Source organism: Bactrocera neohumeralis, chromosome 5 (genome assembly GCF_024586455.1).
Source record: "Bactrocera neohumeralis isolate Rockhampton chromosome 5, APGP_CSIRO_Bneo_wtdbg2-racon-allhic-juicebox.fasta_v2, whole genome shotgun sequence".
NCBI lineage: Eukaryota > Metazoa > Arthropoda > Insecta > Diptera > Tephritidae > Bactrocera > Bactrocera neohumeralis.
In genome coordinates, this window is record NC_065922.1 from 23,082,761 (window position 1) to 23,096,518 (window position 13,758).

Sequence of the window (13,758 nt, forward strand, 5' to 3'; positions counted from 1 at the left end):
AAAAATATAAAAAGTATCCTATGTAATTACCCTGGTTCTAAGCTACCTCCCCATCAATTTTCAGCCAAATCCGTTCAGCCGTTATTGAGTTATAAATGGTGTAACTAACACAACTTTCTTTTATATATATATAGATTGGATGGATATCCATTAATTAGCTCCTCCTATAATTATGAAATGTTGATCTTGACAGAGAAACACTTGCCTTTGGAATGGAAGCATTAAAGCTACAAAAACGGAGCCAAAATATGAGTAGGTGTTGGCAACAGAGAGATAGTAGACGATCTCAACATCTCTTAGAGATGAACTCACAAGAATTTTGTTTAATACTTTGGGCATGAAGCGTGTTACTGCGATATTCGTATCAAAAGGCCTGAATTTTCTGCAAAAACGACGTCGAGCAGAGTTCGTAAAAGTGCCAGCTACGTTGAGGACCTTACATTTATTAAACGCATCAGTACTGGTGATAAGACCTGGGTTTATGAACATAATGAAAATGTTGGAACAATCTGTCGAAGAATGGCTTTCAAAAAATTTACCCGAAAGAAAAAAAATCGCTGAAAGCACTGAAAGCAAGGTTAGGTTAATAAGGTTAAGTTTACAGCATAGTAAATATTTAAATAACCTCAGAGCCAATGATTAATTAAACTGAAAAACTTATTATTTCCGAGTTGAAGCAAAAAATCTATACTTAATTGCTTTGAAATATTAATATTTTCATTTATAATACAAAAATTTCTATCCAAATTTATTTGTATCCATAAAAACTTGAATAGTGCTGTTGCTGGCGCCACTGGCATGGCTGTCTTATGCAGGCAACGCATCATTCTCATATACAATAAAAATGAACGCGCGCAAATGTACGTACAAACATATATGTACATATAAAATTGTGGCAGCTGCAAAGTAAGTGTTTAGTTTTTCACATTAGATCGATGTCAAGTACGACAAAAAGGCAGCATTTAGCGACGGGCGGCCGGCCGACAAAACAACATTCACCTGCAACCTTTGATGCAATAACACACACGGGCACGCACACATACACAAAAAAAAATTAATCAAAGGAAATTCTGCCTTTTTGCTTCGAATCAGCTTGTAACGCTCAACAATTGGTTAGCAGGTGGAACTGCCATGATCGCAATCACACAATTCTTCGGCGCATTTGCTGTTGTTGGTCTCTTCTTTTCGCATTTTTCCCCCATTAGTAGTCATCAATTGATAAGCAACACACTTCTAAAAGGAAGAAAAAGAGGTGAAAGAACCACCACGTGAAGATAAGAACAGGTGGAAACTACAAAAACACTTTAGAATCTTACAAAAAGCATTAACAACTTAACAGTAACAAACAAGCACTGCAGCGCTGACACTAAGTCTTACACAGTGATTGCAAGAACATAGATGTATACACAAAAACATGCATATGTATGTATGTATCTGTGTTTACGTATTTACATACACACATGCAAGCGCGCATATTAGTTTTGCCACTGAACAGTTTTTATTACCACTTCAGTTTACAGCTCAGTCAATGCTTTGCAAGTTAATGGCTACACTTTTTTTGTCGTACTCTCTAATCATGGTGGTTGTTGTTGCTGTTGTTATGCAGCAAGTTAGTTAACTTGGTCTCTAAGTCAGTTGGACAAATCGCCAGCAAATGGTTAACCGTTTGCCTCACCAACAAACAAAAACACCAACCAGACAGCCACAACCACAACAGGCAGCCGGGCACAACCAGCTATGTAACTGGCCAAGCATTGATGGCTCATGCGAACGCAAAGCGGCAACTCGCTCAACATATGGGTGCGCACGCGCATTACTTGGAAGACACTTTAACCGCCGCAACTGTTGGCTGGTAATTTTGTTGTTAATGTTGTTTTTTTTTATATGCTATTGCAACGCAATGTTATGTTGCTTCTATTTTTGTTGCTATTGAGGCAACAAAAAGTGAATGTGATTTTTTAACGCCTTTTAGTTTCAGTTTCGATTTCTATGCTTAGTTTCGCTTTTATTTTCCTCAGTCACACTTTCGGCCGTCAGGCCAGTCAGCCAGCCAGCCAAGTTGGTTAGAGTCATTCACTTCATAAGCTAATATTCAGTTGTTTGTAATGTTTGTATTGCTTTGCTTGCACTTATACAACTAACCGGACACTAGCACTCAATGAGCTATCGGCGAAACAAGTTGTCTTACAACAACAAATAATACAGAGAACAGTTAACTGGATTGGAGGCTAGAGTTTGGGTGGCCACCTTGGGAAATTATGGCATATTTACAACAACATAAATGAATGTTTTTGTTTGGCGCTATACGCTTCGACATATTTAAAAGAATTATGTTTATGCATTGTTATTTTTATACCCTGAGCAAAGTATACTAAATTTGACACGAAGCTTATAACACCCAGAAGGAGACATACATACATATGTATATATAAAATCAGCGTGGCAAGCTGAGTCGAGTGAATCATGTCCGTTCGTTTATGACAAACTAGTCCCCCAGTTTTCGAGATATCGATCTAAAAGTTTTGCACAAGTTCTTTTCTCACACTCCCTATTTTCTCTATCTCAAGAAGAAGCTCTAGGAGCTATGTCGGAATTGTCGCAACCACCGATATCGAAAAACATATAGCTATCATACATACTGACCAATCAAACTTAAGTCCTTGTATGGAAAAATGTTTTATTTGTCAAAATATCTTCACGAAATTTGCCATGAATTATTATCCAGGCAACTGTACAATATACGGACAAATTGTTGAGATCGGACTTATTGCATTTATGTAGCTGCTACCCAACTGAACGGTAAAAATCAATTGTGAAGGGTATTATAGCAGTGAAGTTAACGTTTTTTCTCGTCTTAATTAGCTAATTTTCGACACCATTTGGTAGCGGGCTATCTTTGAACTTTATTTCGTACTATAAATAGTAACTCGAAATTTAATTTAAATCACATGGTAATCAGTGCAATGTGACCTATCTCATGACCTCTAATTTTCGTTGCATGCGTGTGTGAGAATGTTAAAAAAATAACAACAAAAACAATTGTATATCTTGTTTTCAAATACTGCGCATGGTTTCTCGATCAAAAAAAATTAAGCAGTTAACCTTTAAAAAATGTAAAAAAAAATAACAATTATTGCAAAAGAGAAAGGAAATATGTAATATTGTGCAAATGTATGTATATGAGCAATATCGAAACGTTGTTTGAATCCGTTAACTCACCTAAGTAGAGGAGCAACAACAAAACAACGATTAATTAATGCAAACAGGTCTAGGTAATTAAATACTCTTGGAGTAAATAAGAACTAATTAGTGGAATTTCAATTAAACAAGTACATAAAAATAATATACATATATATTTTTTGTTATTAATTGAATGTATTGGAAAATGTTAGATTTTCTCATATAATATAAATTTACATGGTGTTTGGTTTTTCCACCTAGAGTATGGAATAAATATCCAAAACGTCAATGATGGTGGGCGAATGCACGAATTTGGGTTATCAAATATTACACGTGTTTTTTAATTCAATGCTGCAGATAAAAAATTTATTGTCTCAAGCTATGTATGTATATCTATGTATGTAAGAAAAAATAAAAAAAAACTTTATAATTGTAAAAAAGGGTAAGGCATGTAGAAAAAAATTAAAATAAAAAAAATAATGTGTGGAATGTAAAGTAAGAATTCAAATTCGTTAACTGATTAAAAAACCATTAAAAATTCAACACGCGTATTTTTAAAGAAATATAAAATTACAACAAAAACACACACCCAACATGTAAGCAAACGAAATTTTGAACAAAAAATGTTGACAAAACAATTAAAAAAAAAGTATTTAAAAAATCGTCACGCATAAATGTCGATAATAAAAAGCAATATAAATTCCTAAAATGATTTCTATTTTATTTAACTTTTTTCTCTGACTTTTTTCTGCTTTTGGTAATTGCTAGCGCGCGAACTTCGAATGTATTTACAGATGTACATGTGTAATAGCATTTCCTTTCAATAATACTTCAACTTGACGTGATTTTTTCTATTGTTGTTGTAAATGGTACTTTAGCCGAATATTTGGTTAGCCGGTTGTAGCGCAGTTGCTGGGTGGTTTGGCTTGGTTGGGTTGCCGCCACTAATGGTCAACGAACTTCTTTCGAACGCTTGGTTTGGCGCAAAAACAACAAATATTATCAGCGGCTGAAACCCAAAATAAAGAGCACCCACTTGAGCGCCATCATAACCAACAAGAAAAAAATATTTGTGTAGATTTGCTACTACGGTATTTTCTTTTTTAATCTATAAAAATAATGTTAAAAAATAATAAAGGTGTTGGTGTTGTTGTTGAACAGAGTTTCGAATAAGGCGGCAAGGCAAGCAATAGCGAGGAGGATAAGGTTGATGGCTTGCTTTCCGCTCGACTGGGCTCGGCGCGCAGCCCATTCGTCAGCCGGATAGCACTCCAAGCGGCCAAATACCGACAGAGCGAGGCGAATAAGCCAACAAGCAGCTGCTTTGCTCGTTGGAAACAAACGTGGCTTAATTTAAGCGTTTCATGCGGCACTGCCTTTTATTGCAGTATTGCCAATTTTTTTTTGTCTTCACACACTATACTTTTTGGTATCATTATTCTTATTTCTTATGTACGTTTTTTTTTTGCTAATGGGCTTTTGTAGTCAAGCGTTTCGGAAATCTACAACGTGAAGCAACAAATGAGCTACCACACATCTGCGGAAAATATTGTGTAAATGTGGGTGTCAATACAAGGATACATACTACATATGTGTAAGTTTGCCTGACTTACTTTTTGACATTTATATACATACATATGTATGTAACGATTACGAAGTCAGCTTAATAAACGTACAAATGTTTTCGAAGTCAACCTTTTTGGTAAAATTTATGTACTCGCATATCTTATAAAAAGTCATTTTTTAACTGCGTAGCCATTGGTACAGCTAAAATACCCTATAAATATTTTATGCCGTTAAACACAATTTGATGCTAACATGTAGGTCAGGTTCAAGTTTTCTAGCTTTTCAAACCAATGATCTACCATTCTCTGTCAAGGACATGCGGTTTGTGAAGTTTTTTTATATTTATCAGGAATATTTTCTGCCACTATAATAAGCGACAATATATGTACATACATACATATGTATGCTATGTTTTTACAAAAACTAACGAAAATCTGTTAAGATTTGAATATTTATCTAAGTGAAAATAAAATATGTATGTGAAAATGAAAATTTTTATACAAAATTTAAAAATGTGGACAAAAAAGTTGTTTTTTTAACCACAAACTGTTGATTCATTAATAACTTTCACTTTGTCATATCTGAATTTCACCAGAAATGTAGAAATTTTATCTGCTCAAAATTTTTTTCTTTTGTCATTATTTGCCCTTTTTATTGTCATTTAGCATTCTGGCCCCTTGTTATTAGCAATTCGTAAATGTGTCATACACATATTAATATGGATATACGTTTGCGATTAATGCCTGTTTTGCAAAAGGCCCAACCAAACCAGTAATTCAGTAATACACATACGAACTGCATACATATAAAACATTAGTGCGGATGAATTTCATGAATAAACATATATTTTTAAATAAACTAAGGCCAAAATTATGTCTAACACAATTGTTACAAAATTGAGTCTTTTATATAATTTATAAAAAATTGAAAATTGAATAAATAAAATTTTTTCCCTCTTGGATTGGTATAAGCTTATGTTAAATTTTATCTCCATGTTAATTAGTGTATGTTTGGCAGCTGATTTTAACTATTAAAAAATTAAAAGGTTTTAATTAAATTTTCAGTTGCGAATGTAATCACGTCAACGAAATTGTTCAAAATGTTGCGGAAGTACTCTTTAGCAGAAACAATCTTTGAAGATCGTGAAGTCATCAAGTCGTCCATCCACCTCTGTTAATAACGATTATATCAAAACAGTTTTGACAAGGTGATATATACAATAAACGAACTATCTTTTTCAAAAATTAAGTGCAGCAAGTATGGTCGAATGTCTCTAAACTGCAAATTTGTCTTCTACATTCGGCAAAATTCAACCCATCCTAATGTTCATACGTATACGTGTACAAATTTACACGTGCATGACAATCAATGAGGGGAGCTGTCGGTATATCTGGTATTTAATTAGCACAGCGAAACTGGCACGCTATTAAATACGAACGAAAATAATAACAACAATGCAAATCTTATTCGAACGTGTATGACGTTGTGTCTCTTGAAGGAACACGTAAGTAAATATTTGTAGAGAGCACTGAATAAAAAGTGTAAACAATATGTACCAATCTTGAAAATGAAATGATGATTCCTTAAATAAGAATCTAAGGTTGAGTAAAAGACATATAATTTTTCTTTTCAACAACTAACGAAGGTTTCCATCAACATTTTCAATGGATTTAAACTAATAACAGATAATGTAAAATTCTTATAATTCATATATTTATGTGTAACATAACCACACTAACGAACTCGATTGCTCACTAAGCACGTGGTTATCAACAAAAAAATGTACTGCATGGCAAAGCTGCTAACGTTCAACTTTAAATTCCCTATCAATTAAATTGTTTTTTTCTGAGAGTTTGCATGGGCACTTCCATTGTAGGCATAAGACTAATAAGAGAACGAAATATGTGTTGACAGAGCTGTCAAACTCGAATAATCCCACAACAAATTTGCTAATAAATAATACTAATTGATACTCGATTCTCTGGTGTAGAGCAAAAAACATTAAAAACATGCTGATAACGCCGAAAAGTACGATAACAATGAGCAGAGATTTGAGGCATTGCGAAATTAGAAGCATACGCAAGTAGACATAAAATTAGCGATGAAATAAGTGGGGACGTGGAGTATAATTGAATAAAGTAAAAGGTATAAGTAAATAATGAATTTAAAAATCAATTACAGTAAGAGGCAATATTCACTCGTGAATTTCAAAAAATCGATTGCATATACATATGTATGTACATACACCGAATAGCTGAGAATATTCTCAGAAAATTTGTAGTTGGTGCGCCAAGTGTTTTGGGAGCTACGAACGAATCGGCTTCCAAAATTTTAACTGCTATTTTTAACTCGTGAATTTCAAAAAATACATACATATGTATGTATGTATGAATATCAAATAGTTGAAAATATTCTCCGAAAATTTGTAGTTGATGCGGCAAATATTTTTACTGCGATTTTTTCAAAACGCTGTTTTCAGAGTCGGTGAGAAAATTTTCTCCGACTATACCGAAAAACTTGAAATTTTCAAACGACGTCCTAAGATATAATTTTCGGGTAATCATCGAAAAGCAAGTTTTTAATAATTAAAAAGAATTAAATTATTTAAATAAATCGCCGCTTAATACTAAATACAACACTAAATTTTAAAAATGCAAATTTTTTCATTTACTTATTGAATAAAATGCTTCCTCAAAAAAATCATAAAAAGCCGCATATTTCTGACTTGCAATGTGATAGTATACTATAAATTATAATAAATTGAAAATTATGCCAAACATTTATTTCATAGGTAATAAAATAATTTTAAAATGACCACAGCCTCTAACTAGCAACACAGATAACCTAATATTTCAAAGAACTTATACTTAAATATTAATGGAAAATTCAAATAGTAAACAACGTTAAAGGAAGAAAAAATTATACATCCTTCAGTACATTCTCATAGAATGTATGTATGTACTACATATAATCTATCCGCAAAATGGCACGGAAAAATTCGGTCAAGGGTTCTTTGTTTTCATGTTTGTTTGTCGGCAGCTTTGAGAAGCATGCAACAGCTTTCATTCCTTGTCTACTTTAGAAAAATTATTTTCTGTACATACTTTTATTATTGCGTCTACCAAATGTCTGGCGCATAGGCCCGTACTTACATACATGGAAACAAAGCTCTGTTAAAACTTGGGTGTAGCAAAGAGAGTTGCATGACTAAATATCATATTTAATACAACACAACACCAAAGGAATGTGAAGAAGTGAAAATAAAATGCAAAAAATTATATACATATGTACATAGATGAAAATAGAAAAAAGGTTAAAATCTCTAAGAAGATTTCATGACATAAAGGTAGTGTAAAATAAGATGGATCAACTTAATGTAAATTTTTTTCTTTTATATTTACATTCTTGATGCTAAAATATATTTATTCTCAAATTATACAATATTCTTTTTACACATCCGTATGTATGTAGATATGAACGTATTTTCGGTAAGGAAGTACATACATATGTATGTATGTATGTACAAAGACAATTTTATATGCGCGTATTAGAAATCCGCACATGTCATAAAGCAACAGCTGCTATTTTATTTGCTATAGATATTATTTTTGTTGTTTGCACACAAATTTGCATATTTTTATATATACTCTTGTATGAATGGGGTGACAAACAGAGAAGTAAATGCGCGCGAAAAAAATATACCTATAAAATAAAAAAGTTGTACTGTATGAATTACAGCAGAACAAAATGTGAACTACGAAGCCAAAAAAGAAAAGTATATAAAATATGCAAACCAGGTCGTTCATTGCCTTTTTCGCAGATAGTAACTAGGAAAGTTATGCGTATATACATATATCTATGTATATGTACCGTATGTTATGTATTTGTATTTGTAACATTTATGTAAATTTGACTGTTTTAATTTTAATTAGGCATCTGGTTTTAAAATGAGAATTTAACGGCGTAAACATTTCCTCTGGTGGCAATAACCTTCTTGGTATTTGGATATGCTAGCATCAGTTGATATCGAGGAATTAAATAACATTTAATATTTACATATATGTACATATATAAAATTAATACTTATGTAGCTTTCGCATAATACTCGACAATGACGTGAAGTTTTATTGATGCAATTTGATCCAAATCTTTTAAGTAGACATATCATATGTATGCTTATTTAGTTGGGTGGAGTTCTAATGAATTATGTATGTATGTATGTGAAAATTTGTACGTATTAATGAATCTACTTATAAAGCCTACCATCCAATCAATTTTGACTCGGACTGGTCCCAATAAACTGCACGCGAAACCGAATCGTTAAATTTTTTCCTAGATTGGTGCGAACTTTTTTTGTTCATGTGAACCCTACATTCATCATTACTAGTGACGGGTAGTGTTTTTATGAATATGACATCGAAACTGTCCAACAATTTACCGAATTGTGCTAAAAATTTTTACTTAAATCGAAAAATTCAAAATTTCTTGTAGGTATTGGAGGCCATTCCATCCGGGGCTTGTAACAAGTGTATGGAAAAGTGGTTTAAAGAGTGGATTATAAAGATTTGTAAAAACATATCTATGTACAAACGATTGTTTTTCGGTTATGTCAGTCCGGATAAAATTTGATCGGATGGTATATATTCATATGTACATATGTATATAGATATGATAAAAAAATATGTAATCAATTTGACTTACCGCTGTAGCATTCTGTTGTTGCTGCTGTAGCTGTTGTTGCTGTTGCTGCTGCTGCTGTTGTTGTTGCTGTTGCTGCTGTTGAGCCTGTTGTTGCTGTTGCTGAGCCGCTTGCTGTTGCTGCTGCTGTTGTTGTTGCTGTTGCTGCTGTTGCTGTGCCTGTTGCTGCTGTTGTTGTTGCTGTTGCTGTAACTGTGCGGCGGTGTTGGCATCTATCTGTCCAGAATTCGCAGCCGAATACCACCATTGTGAACCGGGTACCGCTGCCGCTGCAGCTGCTTGTGCCATATTAAGACGATAATCGTAGCCGGTTGAACCGGCCGCATTTGAGGTAGCGACCACCTGTGCCATGGTCGTGGCTGGATTTGGGAAGCTACTGGCCATTTTATAGGTAAATAACTGTTGGGTGCCTACACCAGAAGTGGTGTTGGCATTATTTTGATGTGCTTGCTGTTGATTTTGTTGCACGACCACTTGATGGGCCTGCTGTTGCTGTAATTGTTGTTGTTGTACTGCCTGCTGCTGTTGCTGCGCAGCCAACTGCTGCTGATAGTGTTGAAGAGTTTGCTGATCAATGGTTTGTTGTTGTTGTTGCTGTTGTTGCTGTGTCGCGGCCGCCGCGAGCGCTCCGGGCCACCAAAGGGCGGCCTCGGCTGCGGTCGCTTGGCGGTTGCCCCACGCACCGTGCTCTGACATTTTGGTGGACGTTTATTTGTATAAAACTATCTTTTACCGTATATTAAATTTTACCAATTAATGTATATATACATATATAAATACACCTTTGTAACAAAGTAACGTTACTTTATTTAAATAACCAAAATAAGAGATTAATTTACAAAATCGCGACGATATTTCACGGAAGACAACGATGTTATTATCACTAGATTGAATTTAAACCGGCTATATTGGATAATATGTGAATGCTTAATTAAAATTTGTTACACGTTTTTAATTTTTTTTAAACAAGGGCTTTTAAAAGAAAGCAATATAATTATTTACAACTTTTATACACACTAAATTAAATATTTCTTTATATATATTTTATTGCACCAAATTGAAGGCATATAAACGGTTTGCGGAAGGATTAATTTTGTTTTAATTTGGCTTTGTCTTTGATTATAAACGAACTCTACAATTAACCTGCACACACGCACTTTTCAAACAGCACTATGAAGAAACAGCTGAGTACACTAACAAATCAGGTGTTCTGTTGGAACTTGTAAACCTGGACAAAGGAAAATATTCACAAAATTTTATCGTAATATTCGGAAGCGTCTTTATCGAACAAGTTAGCACGTTTTGTACTCCGCGAAATACACAGATGGTTCGTATTTTGATATTTTTCAATGTCCTCAGCAAATTTGCACACAGCATTTGCGTCAATTTAATATTTCCTTTTTGGTAAACACGATGTCACAAATTAAAAATTTGATATTTATCAATATCCTCAGCAAATTTGCTCACAGCATTTACGTCAATTTAATATATCCTTTTTGATAAAACAACGATGTCACAAATTAAAAAGAAAATAATAATCTCAACTATGAGCTATATGTATGTATGTATATCTTTTAACTCGAATGGGAGGCACAGGCACACAGGGTTTTCAGCTTCAACTTTTTTTTCTCTTGTTCTATAACAGAATTTCCGTTTTCTAACGATCTATTCTATGAAGAAACTAATTCATTCAATTTCTTTTATGTATTGTATGTATGCCTGTACTAAGGCTAGATTCCTGTGTCACTACATTCACTGATTATTTTCGTAGATACATATTTATTAGTACGAGATTCTCCCGTCTTTGCTTGGTTAAATGAGATTGTTTTACATAAAAAAATTTTAAACCTTTAAAACTTACAAATCAATTAAAACCACCACAATATAATATTAAAATTCTGTACAAACTTGGTTTGTAAATTTTTAACACTGCTTACTTTTATTAAAGTTATAGAATTTCTTGCGAAAGATTTAGCAGATATTTTCACAAAATTTTACACGCGGCGCGCTTAAACGTGAAATGTGTGGTGAGTGAACGAACCACGAACAAGCTAGTAAAGTGTATGTGCAGTAGAAACAGGCAAGAAAAAATTCATCAGATACGAGGAGGAGGAGGACGTTCACAATAGCAACAACAAAAAGAGGCTACAATGACGATCCGCCATTTAGCATGAAGCGAAGCGGTGTTCGCATTCACGGTCGTGTGGTTGGTTGGTTAGTCGGCGTCGTTTCTCGCGCTTTCATTACGACCGACCGCCGTTGTTATTATTGCCTTTTGACTTGTCTTCGCAACGGCTGCAAACGAATGCGGCTATAAAACATAGTGGGATTTTGTTAGTGCTTCTACTTCTGTTAACTTACATGTAAATATACATATATTCATGTGAACGCGTACATGTCCTATGATGTGTTGATGCGCTCGAAACGTGTTTTGCGCGCTTTTTCGTTAGCCGCGTTCTTTTGCACATTTTTCTCTGCCAATCGTCTGAACTTGTGGACTTTTTTTTCTGAACCAAATATTTTGTAGGCCCTATGCTTTATCTTCTTATTTCTGAATAATTACTTTCATTAATATTATAGAAAAAAATATTAGTTTTGAGTGTTCAATAGAAACATCAGTTTTTGATAACAACTGTCAATTGCCAAATGCAATTATGTACATAAGTATGTAGACAACTGCTACCGAAAATAATAATGTTAAATTAGTTTTTTCGTTCACAATGAAGATACAAGGAATGTGAATAAATGTCAAAAATAAAGGATACATGTGAAAACAGAAGAAATTGCGAATAACATGAAATTAATTAATATATTGATGAATATAAAATATTATCCAAAATAATACTAATTTAAATAAGCTGTTTAGGATAACATGTTATATAGCAACCGATAGACATTGCTTAACATATATGTACTTGTAAACATTGAGTGCAACTATTAACAGCCAACTTTATATTTTAAATTTATGCACACATCAACTTTGTAATCGGTGTGAACATATTTCCACATGAAAATGGACTTGCACAAAAATTTCGCCTGCCCTATCCGACAATCAAAAATTATAAACACAAAAACATAGCACCCATTCTATAATTGTAGCCGGTACGTTCCTTGACTTTGCCTTTTTATTTGCACAATTCAATAATGCAAAAGAAAAAATATTTTTTTCTTTGAGAGTTGATTGAATGTGAGCACCATGAGCTAAAATCTACACGAAAGCAGGCGACAAACACCTTTGACAACGCTAGCATTAACCACGACGAAATCCGAACAGAGAACGACAGTCAAGCCAGACCAAACGACAGACATAAGAATCGACGACGACTCTGTGCATGTTGGCTTGCAGCATTGAAAAAGGTGACATAAAAGTATACAGATACATAGATATTTTGTTAGCAGACGGAAGAAAAATTCTAAAGAATGTTGGCGTTGTTATTATTCACAATGTTTTTGTCATATTTTTAAGCTATTTTAGCGGCGTTGAAATAAGTCTCCACCTCCACCTCTTTTTTCATTGCAGTGGAAATTTTTCGTATTCCTCCAAAAGTTTTTTCAAAAGCGCTTTCTACTGTAAATACAACATACATACAGACACCAAAAAAAAAGAAGTATTTTTGCTTTAATTCACAATTGTAACTGCGGCAAAGCGAACTCTCTTGACGTCCTTGTATCACTTCACAATTTAATGCTTTGTAGGGTATTGTCTTTACTTTGGCAAATTCAACGTTGCTGCCTACTTACGTTCCAAGAATTGCTTTATGCTTATACATTTGTTCTCTACTACACTAGCCCTTGGCCACTAATACGTTTGCCTGCGTCGCTTACTACAATTGAATGGCAAAGGCAAAGCACAAGTAATCCGCTGCTGTTGCTGCCTTTGCTTTACCCATATCTACGGCAGCCCGTCGCCCTTTGCCAACGATATACTATTCGTACATTGATACATACATACCTACGTACATGTGTAGATACTACTTGCACATTTGCACAGCAATACCAGCGTGACTCTACCCAAAACGAGCAGGCGACAGCATTCATTCGTTAATTTTACAGTACCGAAGCCACGACGATGGCGGCGCTTATCATATGTAGATATATATGTACATATATATATACGGCAACAGCATAGCGAGCAAAAGAACGAACGATGAACCAACCATCCGACCCTATCTTTCTGCAAACACATGTGTATGAGGATGAACACACATTCTTACTTATGGAAATACATGAAAGTCCATTAAGGTGAGCCATTAATATACACATAACAGAATATTGATAAGATGAAGAATAGAATATAAATATCTGAAGGTTTGA

General features: G+C 34.0%; 1 protein-coding gene across 4 annotated transcripts in view; it reads right to left on the minus strand.

The window, feature by feature from the left end:
• The window catches only part of LOC126758615 (high mobility group protein DSP1), a 273,973-nt gene that overhangs the window by 29,756 nt on the left and 230,459 nt on the right, over positions 1 to 13,758 (minus strand). For 3 of the 4 annotated variants that reach the window (XM_050472957.1, XM_050472955.1, XM_050472958.1), the window contains one exon: positions 9,448 to 10,011. In XM_050472957.1, coding sequence (XP_050328914.1) covers positions 9,448 to 10,011 — 564 coding nt within the window. The remainder of the gene's footprint in view (positions 1 to 9,447; positions 10,012 to 13,758) is intronic. The other variant, XM_050472956.1, reaches the window with a different exon arrangement.